The sequence below is a fragment of the Sciurus carolinensis genome, chromosome 11 (genome assembly GCF_902686445.1).
Source record: "Sciurus carolinensis chromosome 11, mSciCar1.2, whole genome shotgun sequence".
In the NCBI taxonomy this organism is placed as follows: domain Eukaryota; kingdom Metazoa; phylum Chordata; class Mammalia; order Rodentia; family Sciuridae; genus Sciurus; species Sciurus carolinensis.
Genome location: NC_062223.1, coordinates 76375421 through 76400627, shown reverse-complemented (window position 1 = coordinate 76400627; position 25207 = coordinate 76375421). Strand labels below are relative to the sequence as shown.

General features: G+C 35.5%; 1 protein-coding gene across 2 annotated transcripts in view; it reads left to right on the top strand.

Annotated features, from left to right (window-relative positions):
• The window catches only part of Rab6a (RAB6A, member RAS oncogene family), a 68031-nt gene that overhangs the window by 21567 nt on the left and 21257 nt on the right, over positions 1-25207 (top strand). For both annotated transcript variants that reach the window (XM_047517164.1, XM_047517163.1), the window contains exon 2: positions 22888-22946. In XM_047517164.1, coding sequence (XP_047373120.1) covers positions 22888-22946 — 59 coding nt within the window. The remainder of the gene's footprint in view (positions 1-22887; positions 22947-25207) is intronic.

The following is a 25207-nucleotide window of genomic DNA, read 5'->3' as shown; positions in this document are numbered from 1 at the left end:
GTGCCTGGGATTGAACCCAGTGGTTCTTAACCACTGAGCTACATCTCCAATCCTTGTTACATTTTATTTAGAGACAGGGTCTAGCTGAGTTGTGTAGGGCCTCACTAAATTGTTGAGGCTAACTTTGAACTCACAATCCTCTTGCCTCAGCCTCTGAGCCACTGGAATTACAGGCATGTTGCCACCATGCCTGGCTTAAATTTGAATTGAATCTTTGGTCATCATCAGATGTTCCTTTTTATTTCTAGTAATTCTTCTTGCTCTAAAGTTTACTTTGATTTTAATTTGTTTTGCTTTTATTTTTTTGGAGATAGGATATCATTATGTTGTCAAGGCTGGTATCAGCCTGGTCTCAAGGGTGTGAGGGTGAACTGTAACCCCATTGATTGCCAGTGTTAACTTGACTGATCTGGCTGGCCAGGAGGGTATCCCCTTCCTCCCTCACTATTCTAGGAGTTACCTTCCAGAAGCTTCATGCTCATGCTTGATCAAAGAGGATCCTTCTCCATTTAGAGGAGTACCCTTCTCAGGTAGCCGAGCTTCCCTGTTTGAATCTCCAAATAAACTTTCAAACATGGCCTCAAGTGATCCTCCTGCCTCAGCCTTCTGGGTAGCTGAAACTTCAGGTGTGCTACTGCATCTGGCTTTACTTTTATTTATTTATTTATTTTTTAATGGTACAAGGGATTGAGCCTAGGGGCACTTAACCATTAAGCCACATCCCAAGCCTTTTATTTTTGCTTAGGGCTTCACGAGGTTGTTGAGGTTGGCTTTGAACTCAGGATCTTCCTGCCTTAGTCTCCTGAGCTGCTGGGATTACTAGCATGTAATCTGTGCCTGCTGGCTTTACTTTGATAATAATATAGGTATACCGTCTTTGGCCATGATTTTTATCTTTTTAGTTTCAGCCTTTTCATCCTTAGGTTTCAGATGTCTTAATAAGTAGCATGTAGTTAGGCTTTTTGCTAGTCCAATCTGATAAACTTTTAAAAATTGAAACATTAGGACATTTATTTTTAATAAAATTATCGATAAGCTGTATATAGTGAGGCATGCCTGTAATCTCAGCAACTCCAGAGACTGAGTCCTTGCTCTCAAGTTCAAGGCCAACCTGAGGAGTTTAGGGGGCTACTGTCTCAAAATTTTAAAAAGGAAAAAGGGCTAGGGATGTAGCTCAGTGGTAGAGTATCCTTGGGTTCAAACCCCAGTTTGATTATGAAAATGATTTTTAAAAGACTACAAATTCAGCTAACACAAGGGAAAAATTATCTGGGGAAAAAAGCAATTAAGAAGATGGTGGATTTATTTTAAAACCAAATATATATATATTCTGCACCTCCCCACCCCCCACCCCAGTACTGAGAATTGAACCCAAGGGTCTTCTACAACTAAGCTACATTGTCCCCAGCTCTTGGATTTTTTTTTTTTTGGCAGGTGTGTGTGTGTGCGTGTGTGCGCGCGCGCTGGAAATGGAACCCAGGAGTGCTAAACCACTGAGCCACATCCCTAGCCCTTTTAATTTTTTTAATTTTAAGACAGGATGCTTATGACCTCACTGCATTGCTGAGTCTGGCTTTGAACTTATGATCTTCCTGCCTCAACTTCCCAAATTACTAGAATTATAAGTATGTGCTACAATGCCCAGCTCTTTTTAAATTTTGTTTTGAGACAGGTTCTAGCTGAATTGCCAAATCTGACTTCAAACTTAAAATGCTTCTCCCTCAGTTTCCTGAGTTGCTGAGATTATAGGTGTGTGTAACCATGGCTGGCAGTATTTCGATTTCTTTTTTGGTACTGTGGATTGATGCTAGACAAGTGCTCTACCTGTGAGCTATCTCCTCAGCCCCCTACATTTCAGTTTTTGAACTTGATTTTGTAAGTGTGTTTCTTTCAACTGTATCCACTTTCATTTCATAGACTCTGGATCCCATTAACTGCCTAAAATAGTGGATGCTCTCTACTTATGAAGTTTCTTTCTTTTCTTTTTTAATTTATTTTTATTGTAAACAAAGGGGATATATGTTGTTTCTGTTTGTACATGAAGTAAAGGCAAACCATTTGTGTAATCATACATTTACATAGGGTAATGGTGTTTGATTCATTGTTATTTTTTCCTTCCTCCCCACCCCTCCCACCCCTCTCTTCCCTCTATACAGTCCCTCCTTCCTTCATTCTTGCTCCCCTCCCATCCCCCATTATGTGTCATCATCCGCTTATCAGTGAGATCATTCATCCTTTGGTTTTTTGAGATTGTCTTATCTCACTTAGCATGATATTCTCCAATTTCGTCCATTTGCCTGCAAATGCCATAATCTTATTCTTTATGGCTGAGTAATATTCTGTTTGTGTGTGTGTGTTTCTTTATCCATTCATCAATTGAAGGACATCTAGGTTGGTTCCACTATCTGGCTATTGTGAATTGAGCAGCTATGAACATTGATGTGGCTGTATCTCTGTAGTATGCTGATTTTAAGTCCTTTGGGTATAGGCCAAGGAGTGGGTTCTTTTCTTTTTTTAATTTGTTCTTTTTAGTTATATATGAAGTTTCTTTTCATTTATTAATTAATTCATTCAGTACCAGTTAGGGACTGACAATTCCAGTATGGCCATGAATAAGATAGATGAAGTTCCTTTTCCTCATTGTTTATAGCTGAGAGTGGTAAACTAGTAAATAAATAATTGAGCAAGATAATTTGGGATAGCATTAAGTATTTCTTCTTTTAACCCCATAAGAAAAAGTGGATCATGTTTTAACTTAAATTTCTACTCTTACATTTAAGTCTTTGAACAAAAGTAATGCTAAGAAGGTGAGTCTTTATGTTAGTACTTTTTTTGAGCTTTCCACTGGACTATTTTTTGAGGGTAGAGATTGTTTGGACTTACCTTTGTGTGTGTGGTCCTAGAAATTGAACCTAGAGCCTCACCCATGCCAGCAAATGCTTACTACCACTGAGCCACATCCCCAGCCCTTGACTCATCTTTATCATCCTTACGATACATTCTTAAATCTAATCTAAAATACTTTTCAAGATCTGCTCTTAGGCTGAAAGTAATTTTGAAAGTTAATTTAGTTTTTCTATCCTTTAAATATAACCATATCGGATACCAAATTTTAAGGTCATAAGGTAACCAGGAAAGAGAAGATCTACAAAATTTCATTATGAGAAAAGGCTCATTCTCCAAGTACATGGTTGGCACATGAAGTTGGTTGTCAAGGGTAGGAGATGAGACTAAAGGCTAGGCTCAAGTTTGATTGTAAAAGTCTTTAAATACCTGCTAAAGATTTTTAACTTTATCTTATGGATGAGCCCTGAAATGTTTTATAAATTGAGGAATGTTACCCCCCATGAGTATATAGGTTAGGCATGGCATAGTGCTTCCTTCTCTTGTTCTCTTTTGTCTGTGTGCATGTTTATTTCCTTCAGTGGATTGTAAACTCATTTCAGATCCAGATCTTATTTGTTTTTGCATTCTCATCCCTCAACCTCCTTATTTACTAGCAATTTATAGTTTTGGAATGAAGTGAGAAATAAATACGAGCCATCTAAGCATTAAAATATTTTTATACTTTTTATCTTTGATAAGCTAGTGGGTGTTTATGTATCTTTCTTGTTTTCAACTTTTATGTGAATAAAAATATTTTTTAAAAGATTTAGCTTTTTTTTTTAGTTCAATTTTAGGTTCACAGCAAAATGAAGAGAAAAGCACAGAGATTTCGTATACACTTCTTGCCAACATGAATACATACCCTACCCCCTTTCAATGTCCATCACCAGAGTGGTACATTAGTTAAAAATGATGAATATGCATCATTATATTAGGTTTCACTTGTGGTGGTGTACATTCTGTGATTTGGACAAATGTATAAAGACATATATCCACCATTGTTGTTTTATACAAAGTGTTTTCATACTTTTGTATATATCATTTTGTATATATCATTTTATTTACAAAATAAAGTGTTAAACAATAAAATAAATCTGTTGCTATGTACCATATGATAAATGAAAGAATGAACAATTGCAACAGAAGCATTTCAATAATCTTCTCTCTGAGCCTGAAAGCAAGACTTTTCAACCTGTTTTCCAAAATATTACTTCATCAAACCTATCATTTACCCAGTTTTCCACCGACCTTCATGTCAGGTGTTCTTTTTTCCAACAATATCAATAATTAATTTAATTATAAATGAACTAGATACTGTAATGAAAAGGTATAATTGTTCAACATGTGTAAAATGCAGATGATAACTATATGCTCTATACATATGTCACACTTTATCAATACACCAGTAGGTTAAAAGAAAAAGAAGAGGAAAACATGAGAAATCTGAAGTAGAGCTATTAATAGAAAATGAATTTCAAGAAAAAGTATTTTCAGAGATAAAGGGGAACATTTCATAACTATAATAGGGTAACTTCTTCAAGAAAGTATAACAATCTTAAGTGTATATGTACCTATTAACAAAATTTCAAAATACATGAGGTAAAAATAAAACTAGAAAGACAAATCCACAATCATATTTGGAGATTTTAAGCCCCCTCACTTTGCTGGAAGGAGTAATGATATAGAAGTAAATAAAAAGTGCTTTGATAAAAGCTTAAGATATTAGAATCTCTGGGATGAAATAGTGCTCAAATGAACACATAATTTATAAGTATTTGTTATAACATATGTATTTATATCAGAAAGATGCTAGATAAGCAGATTATTAAAATAAGAGTAGGAGCAGAAATATGTGAAATAGAAAAGAAATAATACAGCTAAAAGTTGATAAAAATCTATATCAAGAAAAAAAAAGGCAAGAAAAAGTATCACGGGAAAGGGAGCCATCGAAACAACCTTACAGTTGCTAAAAATGTATTAAGGTAATATTACAATTGTATAATTACAGTTATATAGCTTACATAACTTGGTCTATTTTAGAGGATAGAAATCCCTGCTTGTTTACATGATCTATGTGGATGATTTGTTTTTTCCCATCCTTTCACCTTCAATCTGTGAATGTCTGCCTACAAGGTGAGTCTCTTGGAGACAGTGTATTGTCAGGTCTTGTTTTTTTTTTTTTTTCTTAATTTTTTTTCATATATATTTTTAGTTGTTGGTAAACCTTTATTTTATTTATTTATATGTCGTGCTGAGAATTGAACCCAGTGCCTCACACACTTGCTAGGCAAGTACTTTACCACTGAACCACAACCCCAGCCCTGGGTCTTTTGTTGTTGTTGTTGTTAAATGGACCTTTATTTTATTTATTTATTTATTTATTTATTTATTTATTTATATGTGGTGCTAAGAATTGAACCCAGTGCCTCATGCAAGCACTCTAGCACTGACCCATGACCCCAGCCCTTGTTTTTAACCCCCTATGCCAGTCTTGTCTTTTGATTGATGAGTTTAGGCCATTAATGTTCAAGGTTATTATTGAAATATGCTTTGTGTTCCCAGTTATTTTGGTTTATTTCTAGGTCTTAATTTGAATTAGTTTCTCCTTTGATTAACTATTCCTTCAGTGTTGTTTTGAGACTTTGCTGGTTTTTGCTTTTTTTTTTCCCATTTCATCTTCATGAAATATTTTGTTGAGAATATTCTGAAGTGCAGGCTTTCTGGTTGCAAATTCTTTTAATTTTTTTATCATGGAAGGTTTTTAGTTCATCTTCAAATCTGAAGCTTAATTTTGCTGGTTATAGTATTCTTGACTGGCATCCATTTTCTTTCAGAACTTGGTATATGTTATTCCAGGACCTCTTAGCTTTGAGGGTCTGCCTTGAAAAATCAGATGAGATTCAAATTGGTTAATTGGTTTCACCCTATATGTAATCTGATATTTTTCTCCCGCAGCTTTTAAAATTTTATCCTTATTCTGTATGCTAGGCATTTTCATTATAATGTGCCTTGATGTGGGCCTATTGTTATTTTGCACATTTGGAGTCCTATAAGTCTCTTGTAATTTATTTTTCATTTCATTCTTTAGCTTTGGGAAATTTCCTGATATTATTTCATTGATAAAATTGTGCATTGATTTGGTTTGTATCTCTGCACCTTCATCTATCCTGATAAATCTTAAATTTGGTCTTTTCATGTTATTCCATAATTCTTGGAAGTTCTGTTCATCATTTCTTACTATCTTCTCTCCGTGGTCAACTCATTTTCTTTCTCCTTTTTTCAAATAATTTTTAGATGTTGTTGGGCTTTTATTTCATTCATTTATTTATATGCAGTGCTGAGAATTGAACCCAGTGCCTCACACATGCTAGGTAAGTGCTCTCTACCACTGAGCCACAACCTCAGCCCCTAAATTCTATTTTCAAGATTATATATTTTGTCTTCATTGTCTGAGGTTCTGTCTTCCAAGTGGTGATGCTTTATATTGAATTTTTAATTCGGTTTATTTCAAGGATTTGTTTGTTTTGTTTTGTTTTTTTCAGAATCTCTATCTCTTTATTGAAGTGATCTTTTGTTATCTGTATTTGCTCTCTTATATCATCCTTTACTTCACAGATCAGTTTAACTATGTAAAGTTTAAACTCCTCTGACATTTCTTCTACTTTGGTATCGTGGGATTCTATTACTGGAGTACCTTGGTTTCCTTGGGGTGTTTTGTTCTCTTGCTTTTTTCATCTTTGTCTACCCATCTAACAATTTGGATCTGAGGCAGTAGGGTTTCTACCCTGTGGACTTAAAGTGCCCTGAAGGTTTCCAGTACCTCACTGTTTTAGGGGGAGACAATAACAACAACCAAATCAAACAATTTACAGTATTAAACCAAATAGTTTCTATTATGACATCTATAGTGTTAATTATCACAATAAATAGAAATTATATGATCAGTTATTGTGTACAATAAAAACAGCAAGTTTGCACAAGTTTACAATTTCAAATGGTGAACAGGAAGAGAACAAAAGTGATATGGGATGTGGCAATTATGAGGGAGGAGGTGAGAAGACAAGTAAAAGATTAAAGGAGGAGTGAAAGAATAATAGAGATTAACTGTTAGTAGAAGAAAAGGGAGAATCAAGGGAAACAAAAATATAAAGCAAAAATTTAAATAAAATTAAAAATAAAAGAATACAGAACAAAACTAAAATATACTAATCAAACATCCTAGTTCACAAAAAACTAATCCATATAAAATAATTGACTTCAAAAATGCTAGAGATGAGAAAAAAAATAGTTAACTGTATAACTGTCCATGTACCATTAAGATCACAATTAAACAGTGAAAAAGAATTTTTAAAAAATCTTGATGAAAATCTAAACAATTCTTTCCATTGGAGTTCAAAATATTCTCAGTTTTTCTTCTCTGCAGTTTTAGATGGGGTCTTCTGGAGTGTGATACTCCACCCTCTGGATTGCAGGAGTGAGAGAGGTAATCCTTTAGGCAGCAGGGGATTAGATGGACTCCAGGCTCTTTCATTAATGCTAATTGGTCCGAAGATTTTAAATCAGCGCACCTCCAGGGCCCAGTACTTGATGGTCCACACTGGAAGACTTTACCCCAGGGCTCTCCTGGGTTCCACTTGTGTGGTGGGGGAGCCAATTCTTAGTCCCCTATGTTACCTGCAGACCCCACGTTTCCTGGCCAGGTGCATCTCTCCCAGTAGGTCCTGTAAGCAGTCAGATTGGAAGAGGAGGGGTTGAGCCGGGTGGCAATATGAGATCAGTTGTTGTTTGTGTAAACCTCTCTCCACGTTTGATGTTCTTCTGGTCATTAAGCACACTCTGTGGTGCAGTGTGTTTACTGGGCCTGTATTTCAGGCCAGACTCGGGTTTGCCAGGAGTTGGCTTGCTCAATTGCCAGCTCACACCCCACACCCGCTTGCCACCTGGAGAGATGGCAGCTTCTTTCCCCACACTCCTATATTGTGTAGGGAGACCTTCGAACCCAAACACGCTTCAGGCCTCCCAAAAATGCAAGTTCCTTTAATTCCCTTAACCCTCCACTATGTTCACAGAGGAACCACTCTAGTTCAGCTGTGGTGTAACTGTACCGCTGGGAAATTTTTCCTTATTTTATTATATCCAACCTCCTATGTCATGGATCTGCTTTGATTGTTCAATTTTAGATTCCAGTAAAGTACTCCACCCTTTATTTTTTTGTTCACCCACCTTATGGAGAAGCTGCCTGTTTTCTTTCTTGGTTTCAGGCCAGGGAGCAGCCAAGAATGTGACCTCCTGTGTTCCGCCATCTTGAATCTCTCTTTTCATACTTTTAAAACACAAAGCGTTAAACATCTTCTATGCTCTCCCTGTTTATCCCTACTTCCAACCCCTGGTAAGCTAATATTTTTACTACCTCCTTAGGTTTGCCTTTCCCAGAATGTCATATAGTAATTGGAATCATACAGTCATTTTAGATTGGCCTCTTAAATTTATAGTGTACATTTAAAGTTCCTACACGTTTTTATGGTTTTATACTTTATTCCCTTTTAGTACTGAATAAATTCCATTGACTGGGTATACCACAGTTTGTTTATCCACTTACCTACTGAAGGACATTTTAATTGTTTGTAAGTTTTAGTAGTTATGACTAAAGCAGTAACATTTTTGTGCCAGTCTTTTTGTTTGTTTTGTTTTCTGTGGTGTTGGGCATTGGAACCCAAAGTGTTCTCTACCTCTGAACTACACCCCCAGTCCCCCATATGCATGTTTTTTGTGTAGACATGTTTTTAGCTCTTTGGAAATCACCACTTTTATCATCCCAGAAACTCATACTGTAGATCTAATTAAATATTGTGAAGAAACAAAAGAGGTGAAGACCTCTACAATGAAACCTACAGAACACTAAAGAAAGAAATTAAAGAAAACCTTAGAAGATGGAAAGATCTCCCATGTTCTTGGATAGGCAGAATTAATATTGTCAAAATGGCTATACTACCAAAAGTGTTATACAGCATATAATGCAATTCCAATTAAAATCCCAATGATGTTCCTTATAGAAACAATCATGAAATTCATTTGGAAAAATAAGAGACCCAGAATAGCCAAAGCAATCCTTAGCAGGAAGATTGAAGCAGGAAGCATCACAATACAAGACCTTTTACTATACTACAGAGTGATAGTAACAAAAACGGCATGATATTGGCACCAAAATAGACAGGTAGACCAATGGTACAGAATAGAAGACACAGAGACAAATCCACATAAATATAGTTATCTCATATTAGAAAAAGGTGCCAAAAACATACAGTGAAGAAAAGATAGCGCTTTCAACAAAAGGTGCTGGGAAAACTGGAAATCCATATGCAGTAAAATGAAATTAAACCCCTATCTCTCACTCTGCACAAAATTCAACTCAAAGTGGATCAAGGACCTAGGAATTAGAACAGACACCCTGTACCAGATTGAAGAAAAAGTAGGCCCAAATCTTCATCATGTTGGCTTAGGACCAGACTTCCTTAACAAGACTTGCAAATCACAAGAAATAAAATGAAGAATTAATAAATGGGATGTATTCAAACTAAAAAGCTTTTTCACTGCACAGGAAACAATCACTTGAAGAGAGAGCCTACAGAGTGGGGAAAATCTTTACCACCTGCACTTCAGATAGAGCACTAATCTCCAGAATTTATAAAGAACTCAAAAAACTTAACAACAAAAATACAAATAAGCCATTCAATAAATGGGCAAAGGAACTGAACAGGCATTTCACCAAAGAAGAAATACAAATTGTCAAAAAATATATGAAAAAATGTTCAACATTTCTAGCAATTAAAGAAATGCAAATTAAAACCACAGTGAGATTCCATCTCCTCTAGTCAGAATGGCAATTATCAAGAATACAAGTAACTAGTATTGGAGAGGATGTGGGGAGAAAGGTACACTCATACATTGATGGTGGGACTGCAGATTGACCCAACCACTATGGAAAACTGGAGATTCCTTAAAAAATGTGATGGAACCACCATTTGACCCAGCTATCCCACTCCTTGGCCTATATCCAAAGGACTTAAAATAGGCATATTACAGTGACACAGCCACATCAGCGTTTATAGCAGCTCAGTTCACAATAGCTAAATTGTGAAACCAACCTAGATGCCCTTTAATAGGTAATGGATAAATAAACCATGGTATATATACACAATGGCATATTACTCAGACATAAGGAAGAATAAAATTATGGCATTTGCAGGTAAATAGATGGAGTTGGAGAATATCGTGCTAAGCGAGACAAACATTCCCACAAAACCAAAGACCAAATGTTTTCTCTGATAAGTAGATGCTGATACACAATGGGGTGGGTGGTGCAAGGGAAGAATGAAGGAACTTTGGATTGTGCAGAGGGGAGGGAGCAGGAGGTGAGAAAGATGGTGGAATGAGACAGACATTACCCTATATACATGTACAATTGCACAAATGGTGTGACTCTGCGTGTACAGAGAAATGAAAAGTTGTACTCCATTTGTGTACAAATCAAAGTACATTCTGCTGTCATATATAACTAAATAGAACAAATTTTAAAATGCAAAAAAAAAAACACCTTTATTAAAAACAACTTTAGAGTCATAGATGAAAGCACCCAGAAACCACTCCGGATGTGGGAACTCAAGCAAGAGATTTTATTAAGCGTCTGCCCACCGGGTGAGAGAGAGAGTGAGTGAAAGCAAGGAGGAGAGAGAGAGAAAAATGGGGGAGCTATTCTTAAGTAGTGGAATTTCATGAGCTAATAACAGACCAATGGCTGGCGAGCAGGTTCGCGGACTAAAAATCTGGGTTGTAAAGTGGTGTCAGGGAAGGAGAATAATGGTGGCAGCAAAATAGCAGATCTCATGCCAATAATAGATATGATGTTACTTAATTCAACAAGTATGTATAACCAAACTCTCTTCATTTATATATGTACATATATATGTGTAAGTGTGGTTTTTGTTTCATAATTTTAGGAGAAACAAAATATTTAGGTCTAGAAAAAGACTTGTGTTACTAAACTTCAGTGTTATAGACTGGATTAGCAAAATTAAAGTATTCTAGATTGATTTAATTGATTTTCTGTTTTGCTATAGAATTGCATCACCTAGGGGAGGCATCCTTGGATATGATAGTGCAGTGAAGTTGTTTGTACTGTGATCCCCAGGTACTTTTCTCAGCTGTCTTTGTTATCATAATGGAACAGTGACTACAAATACTTTTTTTCTCAGCTCTGTTCTTAAAATCATATCATATGATTTAAGCTGTGATTATGATAGTACATTAATATTTCCTAGTGGCTTCCATGATTTTTTTTAAAAAGGTAGAAAATTATAAATATTTAATTGGTCAGATTCAGTACTATTTGGCCAATGTAATTGACCAAGATTTGTGAAGCAGATCATACTTTGTTATATAAGAGTTGCAGAATAATTGAGGCTTCTCCATTTGTGCAAACACCAGTCTTACATTCTTTGAATCCTGGGTTTTCTTTAAAAATCCCCTGTAGGTTTTTTTTTGTTTTTTTTGTTTTGTTTTGTTTGTTTTTTTAATTTTTATTTTTTGCTGTTAAGAGGGTTTTTTAAAAATTGTGGTAAGAGGCAGGCATGGTTGTGCATGCCTGTAATCCCAGCTACTAAGGAGGCTGATGTATGAGGATCACAAGTTTGAGACCAACCTGAGCCCTGTCTCAAAATAAGACAAAAAAGGGTAGGGACATGGGTCATTGGTAGACCACTTGCCTAGCATGCTTGAGAACCTGGGTTTGATCCCCAGCTCTGCAAAAAAGAAAAGAAAAAAAAATTTGCTACATAACTTATAGCAAGAGGTGTCTGTCATTTTAGGTTATAGATCAGTGGTATTAAGTACATTCACAGCCAGACGTGATGGTGCACACCTGTAATCCCAGCTGCTCAGGAGATTGAGACAGGAGGATCACAGATTCAAAGCCATCCTTAGCAATTTAATGAGACTGTAAGCAACCTAGTTGAGGTCTTGTCTCAAAAAAATTAAAAAGAAGTAGGAATGTGGCTCAGTGGTTAAGTGCCCTTGGGTTCAATCCTTGGTACCAAAAAAAAAGTACATTACTTAGACAACTGTCACCACTGGTCGTCCTCCATATAAATTGTGTGTGTGTGTGTGTGTGTGTGTATTTTCATTTTGGGGGCAATACTGGTAACCCAGGGCCTTGTGCATTCTGAGATACATCCCCAGCCCTTTTCTTTTAAATTTTGAGACTAGGTTGTCCAGACTGGCCTCTAACTTGCAGTCTCCCTGCCTTAGCCTCCATAGTAGCTGGAATTACAGGTGTGCACCACCACACCTGACCCCCATAAGTCTTCCCCCACCCCTCTCTTTTTTGGTACCAGGGATTGAACTCAGGGGCACTTAACCACTTAGCCATATCCCCAGCCATTTTTATTTTTTATTTTGAGACTGGGCCTCACTAAGTTGCTGAGGTTGGCTTTGAACTTGGAAACCTCCTGCCTGAGTCTCCTGAGTTGCTGGGATTATAGGTGTAGAGCACCATGTCCAGCTTCCACAAATTCTTTATAATAGCTTTATTGAGATACATTTATATAATTCAACCACTGAAAGTGTACTGTTAAATGGTGTATAGTATAATACTATATATGTGCTACATACTATATCTATTATTATATGTTATAGTATGTAGTATGTTCACAAAGTTGTGCAACCTCAAAAAGAATCCCTGAAACCTTTAGCTGTCACTCATAATTTCCCTCCATCCCCCAGTCATAAGCAGCCACTAATCTACTTTTTCTTTCTATATTTGCCTTTTTTGACATGTGTAATAAGTGGAATTATATATAATGTTTTGTGACCTGCCTTTTAGTGTAGTGTTTTCAAAGTACCTTCTTTTTATAGTGGATTTCAGTACCTCATTCCTTTTTAGGGCTGAGTAATATTCCATTGTATGAATAATCACTTTTTGTTTATTCCATTCATCAGTTGATGGACATTTGGCTTGTTTCTACTTTTTAGCTATTGTGAATAGTGCATATGCTATATTACAATTTCCATTATGCAGTTCACATTATTTTTAAACTTCTGTGACTTTGTGAATCCAGGGGGTTACAAATAACATAGGATACAGTGCCAGAGTGCACTTGCTTAACATGCATGAAGTTCTGGGTTCCATTCTTAGCATCACCAAAAAAAAGGAAAGGAACGAAATAGCTGGCATAATGTATGAATTCCATTATTATGTTTAATGTATCAATAAAAAAGTTTTTTTAAAGGAAAATAATAGATTAAACTGTATAAGTTACATACCTAGTAAAAGTTCATGGTTAGGAGAATAGACAAATCCATAGAGATGGGAAGTGGATTAGTGGTTACCAGGGTCTGGGGGAATGGGAGAAATGGGAAATGAAATGGTTGTAGATTTTTTTTTTTTTAGAGCCATGAAAATGTTCTAGACTTGTTATTAATGGTGGTTGCACAACTGTCTGAATATACTAAAAATGACTGCATTTTTTGCCTTAAAAGGGAATGGTATGGGAATTATATTTCAATTTTTTTAAAAGGCAGGACTGGAATTCCAGCCCAAAAACTGTCTCCTCAAATATTGCCTGTTTACTCAGTAAGAGGTCGAGATAGGTTGAAAAACTGGCAAATGAATCTTAAAGTATCTTAAAGTTATATTCTGCATATGGTTCATTACAAATATGCTTTTTTGACTTGTATTTGAAGAATTCCATTAATCTCATGTAGGTACAATTACATACTTGGGTTCATAAACATAAAACTCTAAAAATAGCCTCTAATACAGGATAACCCTTGGAGTTTGTTAATTTTTTCAACTAATCTCTCCTTCAGATCTCTGTAAAGTCATTATTCTCTGAGAAGTTTTTCTTTACCTTCCAGTCTTGTTATGAGTCTGTCCCCTTCCCATGGCATAACTTCTGTATTTTTTTATAACACTACAATATTTCTGTCTCCTTCAATTAACCTTGACAGGAACTAAGTTCTGATTGCTTTTCTATTCATTCAGTCCCTGGCTTTTAGTATGTGCTTGTTCAAATGAAGAAATAATGGGTACTGGAGTTGTGACTCAGTGGTAGAGCACTTGCCTGGCATGTGTGAGGCCCTGGGTTCGATACTTAGCACCACATGTAAATTAAGAAAAACAAAGGATCCATTGACAACTAAAAATATTTTTAAAAATAAAAAAAAGAAGTACGTGAGTAGGCTCATTTTTTCATTATATTTGCCGCGGACTACAAATGTTTCAAAGATACAGCACTGTTTCACCCTTAAATTGTTTTCTAGAGGTTATTAGTATACTAAAATTAAATAGGAATCCTGTTGAGATCATTGGCATGCAGGGTCTTATGCAGAAGTGCATGAGGGTATAATTAGCATGTTAAAAACATAGTTCAGTTTCAGAAACAGTATTGTAAATGTTGAAATTAGGCTAGAATGTCTGTTTTGTTTCTGGAGGTACCATTAAAGAGGCATTGTGAATATTATTGTAATATTTTATAGATTATTTACAAAAAAGTCATCTCTTGATATCTCTTGATTGGTTCCAGGACCTGTTGGATAACAATGCATGGGTACTTAAAATGGCTTAATAAAACCTTTGTGTGTCCTCCTGTATACTTTTTTCCTTGCCGTGTACTTTAAGTCATTTTTTATGTATTACTTAGAATTACTGTATTATTTATATTGCCTAATATAATGTAAATGCTATATAAATAGTTATACAGTATTTTTGAGGGGGGTAAGGTGACCCCCCCAAAAAAAGTCTGTACATGTTTAGTATAGACATGATTTTTTTTGGGGGGGGGGTACCAGGGATTGAACCCAGGGGTGCTTAACCACTGAACCACATCCCCAGTCCTTTTTATTTATTTATTTATTTTAATTTGAGACAGGGTCTTGCTCAGTTGCATAGGGCCTCAATAAGTTGCCGAGGTAGGCTTTGAACTCGCCATCTTCCTGCCTCAGCCTCCCCAGTCACATGGATTATAGGCATATGCCACTTGCCCAGCCAGACATGAATTTTTTTTTTTTTAAGAATATTATCAGTCCACAGTTGGTTGAAGGCTCAAATATAGGGCAAACAGTACATGCTTTAGAATGGCATATTTGAACATTGTATTGCATTCTTCTAAGCCAAAATAGACCATTTAGTCATCTTTTGGGTGAGAGCATAGCTTTTTGTATGTGGAACTACTGCTCTTTATGAAGGACTTAATTAGACAGACATTGGTATTAGTAATGATTGATCAACTAAGACTAATGTAATGGTGTAATGATGACAAATGATACATATTTTAAACTTATTTATTTTGTTGTGCTGGGATTGAACCCAGGGCCTTGCACATGCTAAGTATATGCTTTGCCACTGAGCTTTAGCCCCAAACCTGAATTTGAACTTCTTGTTTTAGTTAAAACATAAATTAGCATACATTTGGTAATTGATGTAGGAACAGTTTTTCCCTCTTCATGGGTCAGTGATTTCTTTTCAGTTTCTTCATTGCCTGAACCTTAACAGTTATAGTAGATTTTTTTTTTTTTTTTTTTTTGTGACCCTGTGTAATTCAACCCAGGGCTTCATGCATGCTAGGCAAGTGCTCTACACTCTGAGCTACATCCCCAGTCCCCTCTTCTCTCATTTAAATGACAAAAAGTAATTTATATGATCCAGTGATGTACAATATCATTTATAATTCAAGGTTTTTGCTACTATTACAGTCAGATTTCCTTCCTTCATTAATTCTGTTGTGTTTCTTTGTAGCAGAATAATGCTTTTTATTTTTTTGTAAGGTACAATTTTTATTTAAATCAAGTATCAACAAAGCTCCTGCATCAGCTAAGGATAACAAGTTCAGGAATCTTAAAGATTAATTGACTGTGTATAGCTTTAAAATGAAATAATTCTACTGCTCCTTTTTTAAAGTTTTTAAAAATTTTTTTAGTTGTTGATGGGCCTTTATTTTATTCATTTTATGTATATGTGGTGGTGCTGAGACTTGAACCCAGTGCCTCACACATGCTGGGCAAGCGCTCCACCACTAAACCACAATCCTAGCCCAAACACTGCTCTTTTGATATGGCCTTCTGTCTGTGTATTCAAAATTTCCTCTTATAAAAGTACTACATTGAATTAGGACCCACTCTAATCCAGCATGACCTTATTTTAACTTAATTACAGTGTAAATTTAACAGGAAAGAATTTATATCCAAGCAAGGTCTGGGTGAATGTGAATTTGGGGGGTATGATATTTAACCCAGTTCAGTGACACTTAGGGGGAGGCCAAAGTTGGGATATTTATGTGTTTTGGTGACCTGATTTAATGTGGCTCTTTTAATATGGAAATTGGAGCCCGGCACTATGGTGCATGACTAATCCCAGTGGCTCAGAAGGCTGAGACAGGAGGTTCCCAAGTTCAGGACCAGTTTTAGGAACTTAGGCCTTAAGCAACTGGGTGAGACCCTGTCTCAAAATAATAATAAAAATGACTGAGGATATAGCTCATTTAGCTCAGTGGTAAATTGCCCCTAGGTTAAATCCCTAGTACCCTTCCAACCACAGAAAAAAAAAGAAAAGAAAAAGAAAAAGAAACTGGGTCAGGATTGGGTAAAGGTTTGTTATAATAGCTAGACTTGTGAGAATAATAATAAACCTAGGGTTTTGAAGCAGGGTTGAATGAATCTTGGAGAGTAAGAATAATAGTTTGTTCTTTCCCTCCCCTCTCCTCCTTTCTTTCCCTTTCAAATCTAAGTTCCCCAGACTGACCTTGAACTTGGCTATTCTTCGCCTCAGTCTGAGAAGCAGGTGTGCACCACCAGCCCCGGCTGGACAAGTCTTAAATATATGGCTTTTTAGAAATTTAACATATTTATATACCCTCAACTACCACTCAAATAAAAATATAGATTATTTCCAGCATTCAGAAGATCCCCTGACCCGATTTCCCAGTTAGAAACCCCTTCCTATTCTTACTCAATTTTGCCACTTTTGAATTTATGTAACTGGAATTATTTTGAGTTCTTTTTCTCTATTTATGTCTGAAATTTATCTTTGTAGGTTTTTTTTTTATATTTTTTAAATTATCAATGGGCCTTTTATTTTATCTATCTATCTATCTATCTATTTATATGTGGTGCTAAGGATTGAACCCAGGGCCTAACACATGCCAGGCAAGCACTCTACCACTGATCTACATCTCCAGCCCCTCTATGTAGTTTTATATATTAGTAGGATATGTCTTTTGCTGTATCAATTTTATGGTGATGCCACAATTTGTCCATTCTGTTATTGGTAGGTATTTGGATTGCTTCTGGCTTTTTGCCATCATGAATAAATCTGTTATAAAGTCTTTATGGTTTTGGGTTCAAATACCATAAACTGTCTCTTTTCTTACTGAACTTTAGATTTTTTTTGAATAAATATTTTGTTATTAACTGTTATGCTAGGATTCAGAGACATTAAATGTTTAATTTGTTATAATATCAGTAATTTTTTACCAGTTTCATTGGGGAGAATGTATTTGTAGCACCTTACACTGTCAGGCTGAAACTATTTCCTTTGTCAGATATTTCCCTTTTGGGGCTTGCCTTTTCAGTTTGTTTGTTTGTTTGTTTGTTTGTTTTTATTGTCTCTTGATGAACAGAAGTTCATAATTTTGATGTTTAATTAAAGTTTTTTTTTCTTTTGTGAATACTGCTTTTATATCCTCTTTAAGAAATCTTTGCCTACTTTTCTTTTAAAGCTTTAGAGTTTAATCTTTACAGTTTGGGCTGTGATCCATCTTGAGTTAATTTTTTTATGAGGTGTAGAGGTCAAGGGTCTTTTTTTTTGCTATTCAGATATCCTTTTTTTTTTTTTTTTTTTTTTTTTTGCAGTGCTGGGAATTGAACCCAGGGTCTTGTGCTTGCAATCCCAACTGAGCTCTATCCCCAGCCCCAATGGTTCTTTTTCTTCCCCACTGAATTCCAGTGGTACCTTGGTCATAAATCAAGTGACTATTCTTGTTTGATTCTGTTTCTGGATTCTAGTTTATTCTGTTGTCCTATTTGTCTATGTGTACAATATTACATTGTCTTATTTACTGTAGGTTTATGATAAATCTTAAAATCTAATAGTATATTTGCTCAATTTTTTTGTGGGGGGAACCTGGGATTGAACTCAGGGGCACTCAACCACTGAGCACATCCCCAGCCCTATTTTGTATTTTATTTAGAGACAGGGTCTCACTGAGTTGCTTAGTGCCTCACTTTTGCTAAGACTGGCTTTGAACTCGAGATCCTCCTGCCTTAGTCTACCAAGCCACTGGAATTACTGGCATGTGCCACCTGCACCCAGCAAAGTTGCCCAATTTTGTTCTGTAAGCTTTCCTTGACTATTCTAATTTACTTCTTTGCCTCTCCTAGTAATTTTTTTTTTTTTTTTTGAGGGGGAGTGTGGGGTATGGGGGATGGAACCCAGGAATGCTTTACTACTGAGTCATATCCCTAGCTCTTTTTATATTTTATTTTAAGATAGGGTCTTGCTAGTAGCTGAGGCTGGCTTTGAACTTGTTATACTCCTGCCTCAACCTCTCGAGCCACTAGGATTACAAGCATGTTCCACCATGCCTGACTTTCCAAGTAATTTTTTAATCATTTTGTCAGTTTACACCAAACAAAACTCTGATTTGTTTTGATTGAGATCGTTTTGAATCTGTAGATCACTTTAGAGAGAATTGACAACAAAATTGAATCTTCTACTTCTTGAATGTGGTGTATCTCTTTAATTTATTTAGATCTTTAATTTCCCTCAGTAGTGTTTTGCAATTTTCAGGGTAGAGTTCTTAGATAATTTTTGTTAGATATTTATTTAAGTACTTTGTTTCTGATTATGCCATAAGTTAAAGTTTGTAAAATTTCAGTTTCTAATTGTTAGCAGAAATATAGCTGATTTTTTATATATTGACCTGGTATCCAGTGGCCATGCTAAATTTACTTGTTCATTTAAAAATCTGTAGATTCTTTTGTATCTTAGGTCATGAGAGATATTAGCCTATAATTTTTTCCTTTTTTATTTTACAATGTCAGTTTTTAAAAATCAAGGTTTTACAAGCAAGATTTAATATTTGAAAGTCAGTCATTGTAATTCATTGCATTAACGAAATAAATGAAAAAAGTCAATCTGGGCAAGGCATTTCACAAAATTAAAAACTTGTGATATAAGCCTCTAATAGAAGCCAAACTTTGTAAATCTGATAAAGAATATTTACCAACTTACCCCCCCCCCAAAAAAAAAAAGCTGCAAATTGCATCAGGCTTAATGATGACATAATGGCCTGTTTTCTCAAGTTTAAGAAATAGACTTTGAAGTCCATAGGTTTGTTTTAAAGCTATACCCAGAAATAATATTCTGTCAGTAAATATTTCAGCACTTAGCTTGTACAACAGTGGAAAATACCCAAGTGCATTGTTCATAGTAAGTTTCAGTTACATAATTGTATTTTGGTTGGGAACTTAAAATGTGTTTCTCATTGTGAGTTTATGGTCAGAAAATTGAGGAAAGCACTGTCTTAAAGGTCGAGTCTTGAACCTTCATTTTAGAGAAACCCATATTACCTCCTTTTTTTTTTTTTTTTTTTTCTTATTACTGAGCTACATTCCCAGCAACACCCCCACCTTTTTTTTTTTTTTTTTTTTTTTTTAATTTTGAGGCAGGGTTTCCCTGATTTGCTAAGGGCCTTGCTAAATATTTGAAGGTGGCATTAAACTTGAGAACCTCCTGCTTTAACCTCCCAGATCGCTGGAATTACCATGCCCACCTTGTTATCTATCTTATTGATGCTCCTTTTTGATAGAATATTTTTCTTACCAGTTTTCTGGAAGAATAATGTACATGTAACAAACTACATAAAATATCATTTCCATCATTCCTAAAAATATTACTCCCTTTTCTTTTAGTTCCAGAAACCACCAGTCTACTGTTTATTCATTTATTTTTATATGGTGCTGAGGATCGAACCCAGTGCCTTACATATGCTAGGCACGTGCTCTCCCATTGAGCCACAGCCACAGCCTACCAGTCTACTTTTTAAGACTTTATTTTGCTTAAACTTTATTTTTTAGAATAGTTTTTACATTTACAGAAAAGCTGAAATTGTACAGTTTCCATACCTGTACCTATACCTAATTGCATTTTAAGAAAACGGTTTAGCTATAAATTTTTACAATTTATTTTCTTGTAATATTCTTGAGATGCTAATGTAGAAGAAAAGATGAGAATTGTCTTTTCTCTGGCCCTTTTAGAAGGTATCAAACAGTTTTGTTCTCAGAAATATAGAAATATTTATTCAACTGCCTAGAGATTTTTTGTTTATTTCTTCCATTGATCTGTTTTTCTTTTGTTAGGCCAAAACCACACTGTCTGAATTTCTGTAGTTTCATGGTCAGTTTTGAGGTTGGATGGTTTTTAAAACTTGTCAAGAATGTTTTTTCTTACCTTTATATAAGCTTGAGAATCAGTTTGTCAATTTGTTTTTAAAATGCTATTGTAATTGTAACTGGATTTATATTAAACGTGTAATTTGGGGAAGATAAACATCTTAACATTCTTTTTTTTTTTGGTACTTGGGTAACCACTGAACCACATCCCCAGCCTAAGAAGTGGTGAGATCAGATTCTGAGATAAGTTGTAAAATAGCTTCTTGTCACTTCTTACTCACTTTTTTTTTGGGGGGGGGGGGAGGTGCTGGGGATCGAACCCAGGGCCTTGTGCTTATAAGGCAAGCACTCTACCGACTGAGCTATCTCCCCAGCCCCTCTTACTCACTTTTTAAAAAAAAAAATTTTTTAGTTGTTGATGGACCTTTTACTCATTAGTTTATGTGTGGTGTTGAGAATCAACCCAGTGCCTCACACATGCGAGGCAAGTGCTGTACCACTGAGCAACAACCCCAGCCCTTTCTTACCCACTTTGTTAAACCAGTTTAGTTCTTACAGCTCTCATACCCTCTTAGGACTTTGTGTCTATTGTCTGTTTCTAGGGATTGTACTTAGATTTACTAGATCTAGTGAACCTGAGCATCCAGGAGTCTTTTTCTTAGGGCCCCATGTAAATATCTCCTTGGCATTTTGTGAATTAGGGATGTCAATATAGTTGAGTGTTTTTCTCTATTTTGTTTTTTCATTTTCCACACCTCTTTACTAAACACTCCTTTGCTCTTTGTTGTCATTATTGTTATACTGGGAATTGAACCCAGGACCTCTCATGTGCTGAATAAGCACTGAGTTACATCCTCAGCCTTTTTCATTTATTTATTTATTTTGAGACAGTCTCACTAAATTGTCCGGGCTGACCTCAAATTTGTGATCCTCCTGTCTCTGAGTAGCTGGAATTATAGGAGGATACTACCAGTACATGTAGTTTTTTTGTTTGTTTTGTTTTGTTTTTTTTTGAATTCTTTTTAGTTGTACATGACAGTGGAATGAATTTTGGCATATTATACATACATGGAAAACTTATTCTAATTAGAATCCTATTATTGTGGTTGTACATGATGTGGAGTTACCCTGGTCATGCATTCAAATATAAGACTAGGAAAGTTAATGTTCCATTAATTCTACTGTCCTTCCTATTATCCTCCCATTCCCTTCCCTTCATTTCCCTTTGTCTAATCCAATGAACTTCTGTTCTTCCCCTCTCTACCCTCCCTCAACATTATCATCAAGACTATTCAGCCTTTGTTTTTTTCAGATTGGCTTATTTCACTTAGCATATTCCCCAATTCCATCCATTTACCCATAATTGTCTAAATTTCATTCTTCTTTATTGCTGAGTAATATTTCATTGTGTGTATATATCACATTTTCTGTATTCATTTATCCATTGAAGGACACCTAGGTTGGTTCCATAACTTGGCTATTGTGAATTGAACTGCTATAAAGATTGATGTGACTGTGTCACTATAGTATACTGTCCTTGAGGTATAGACTGAGGAGTGGGATAACTGGGTCAGATGGTAGTTCCATTCCAAGTTTTTTAAGGAATCTCCGTACAGTTTTCCATAGTGGTTTGCACCAATTTGCAGTCCCACCAGCAATGTATGAGGATACCTTTCTCCCCACATCCTCACCAACACATATTGTTACTTGTATCCTTGATAATTGCCATTCTGATTGGAGTGAGATGGAATCTCAGTATGGTTTTAATTTGTATTTCTCTAATTGCTAGAGATGATGAACATTTTTTCATATTTTTTTGACAATTTGTATTTCTACTTCAGTGAAATACCTGTTCAGCTCTTTTGCTCATTTATTGATTGGGTTATTCCTTTTTTAGGTGTTAAGTTTTTTGAGTTCTCTGTATAACCTGGAAATTAATGCTCTGAGGCGCAAGTGGTAAAGATTTTCTCCCATTCTGTAGGTGCTCTGTTCACATTGTTGATTGTTTCCTTTGAAGTGAAGAAGCTTTTTAGTTTGATACCATCCCATTTATTGATTCTTGATTATACTTCTTGAGCCATAGGGTCTTGTTGAGGATGTTGGTTCCCAATCTGATATAATGTAGGGTTGGGCCTACATTTTATTCTAGTAAGTGTAAGGTCTCTGGTCTAATGCCTAGGTCCTTGATCTACTTTGAGTTGATTTTTGTGAAAGGTGAGAGATAAGGGTTCAATTTCATTGTATTACATATGGATTTCTAGTTTCCGCAGCACGATTTGTTAAAGAGGCTGTTTTCTCCAATATGTTTTTGGCGCCTTTGTCTACTATGGGGTAACTATGTGGGTGTGTCTCTGTGTCTTCTATTCTGTTTCATTGGTCTTAATTTGAAGAGATTGTTGTCATTAGACAAAATCTTATTTGCATACTTGGGGATATTTGGTTTTTAATTATGGTTAGTAGAACCATCGCAGATATTCTCCATAGAATTTAATTGCAGTTCTTCGTAGAATTGCCTGAGAACACAATGTGTTTACTAAGCAAATGTGTTTTTCTTTTCAGTTGGAAAAACATCCTTGATCACCAGATTCATGTATGACAGTTTTGACAACACCTATCAGGTATTTTGTTTTTGTCAACTTATTATAGTTGTCTATTCTGTGTTAGAAGTAACATTCAAGGTATTTTAAAATTTTCACTTGTAATATTTACATGCATTTATGGATGTAAAAGCACTTTCTGTAATCTGTAAAATGCTATATATATATATATATATATATATATATATATATATATTCCCACAGTTGTCACCCTTATTCAATTTGTCTCTTCTCCTAAAGTCCTAAAGAAGATCATCTCTAGCACCATCAGGGAGGGAATGAGAAGTGATAGTAGATGTTTGTTTTTTTACAGAGAATCCAAGTCTAGGAATTCTGTAACATTTCAATCTATACTTGAAATCAAGAATAAATGAGTTAATGAAATTAAAAATCATTAACATAAGGAAATTTGAGAAATTCACATAGGGGAATTAAACAACATACTCCTAAATAATAAATGTCAAAGGTGAAATCATAAGGGAAATTAGAAAATACTTTGAGATAAATAAAAAAAGAAAACACAATATACCAAAACTTTTGGGAGATAGCTTAAAGCAGTGCTGTACAGAAAAGGTTAAACTAATAACCTGATCTTCCACCTCAAGAAGCTAGAGAAAGAAAAGTAAAAGCAAGCTGAAGGAAGAAGTTATTTTAAAATTTAGGTTTTATTATTCAAGTATGTCAAACCTAGTAACTAGATCAGGAAATGATTGACAGGAGGTAGGGCTAACCTTTTTTTGTGGGGGCTGGGGGCTAGGGATACAACTCAGGGCACTCGACCGCTGAGCCACATCCTGAGCCCTGTTTTGTATTTTATTTAGAGACAGGGTCTCACTGAGTTGTTTAGTACCTCCATTTTGCTGAGTCTGGCTTTGTACTCACAATCCTCCTGCTTCAGCCTCCTGAGCCCCTGGGAACTGGGATTATAGGCGTGCTCCACTGTGCCTGGCAAGGCTAACCTTCTTAAATGGAAGGTTAGGTTTTGTTTTTTGTTTTGGTGTTTTCCTTCTCTTCAGTACTGACAATTTAACCCCAAGGCTTTGTCAAGTTTAGGCCAAGTGCTCTGCCACTGAGATATATCTCCAGCTGGTAAGGTTAGGTTATTATTTTAAAGTCTAATATTTCACCACAGAGAAAGGATTAATGGTTGAGGAGATGGATAGGCTGTTTATCCTGCTATCATAATTATACAGTGTAAACATATCTGAACATCATTTTGTACCCCATAAACTTGTATAATTTTTATTACTTTAAAAAATACATACACAGGCTGGGGTTGTGACTCAGTGGTAGAGTGCTTGCCTGGCACTTATGAGGCCCTGGGTTCGATCCTCAGCACCACATATAAATAAATAAATAGAATAAAGGTCCATTGACAACTAAAAAAATATATCAAAAAATATACACACTCAACAGACTAGGAATAGATGGGAACTTTCTCACAATGGTAAACAGTCTATGAAAATGTCACAGCTAATATTGTATTTAATGACTGAATGCTTTCTCCTTTTTTTGGTACCAGGGATTGAATCCATTGGCTCATAACCACCAAGCTATATCAGTATCCCTTTCTATTTTTTATTTTGGGTCTTGCCAAGTTTCTAGGGGGTCTTACTAAATTGCTGAGATTTTGCCTCAGAGTTGCAAAGTCCCTGAGGTTATAGGTTTGTGCCACTGTACCCAACTAAAAAGCTTTATTCTTTTGTGATTGTTATCGTTTACCATTTAGAAAAAAATATTGCTTACCTTTATTTCTTTGAAGACTTTAACTGTTGTTTCAGGCTTTTCCTCTCCATTCTAATTCATCACCATTTAAGGCAACAGTAATTGTTCACACAGCAATCTGTTAACCTCTTATATTTTTATTTTTATTTTTCTTTCTGTATTTTCATTTCCATGATCAACTTCTCTAAAAATCATTAGTTAATATATTCTCTTCTTAGACCATCGACTTCTATTCTTCTCTAAGGTTTTCGTTGTTCAAGTAAAATTCCTGCCAGCATTTCACATCAAAACCTCACTCAGATCCACTAATTCTTCCATGTTGTTTGTAAACATCAAGTCCTCTTGTCTTCTACCTTACTCTTCTAGCTGAAATTCCATGGGAAATATCTTTGAATTTCTAGACTTCTTTTGGCTCAGTTACATCTGCCAGGCAAAATCCATACTGTAGTTGAATTTAGTCATTTCTTTTCTCTTTTTGAATATGTTAGTGTTGCTAGTGTCAGCTGGGTTATAAATTCTACCAAGCACTCTTTTAGTAACTATTTCATACTTGTTTT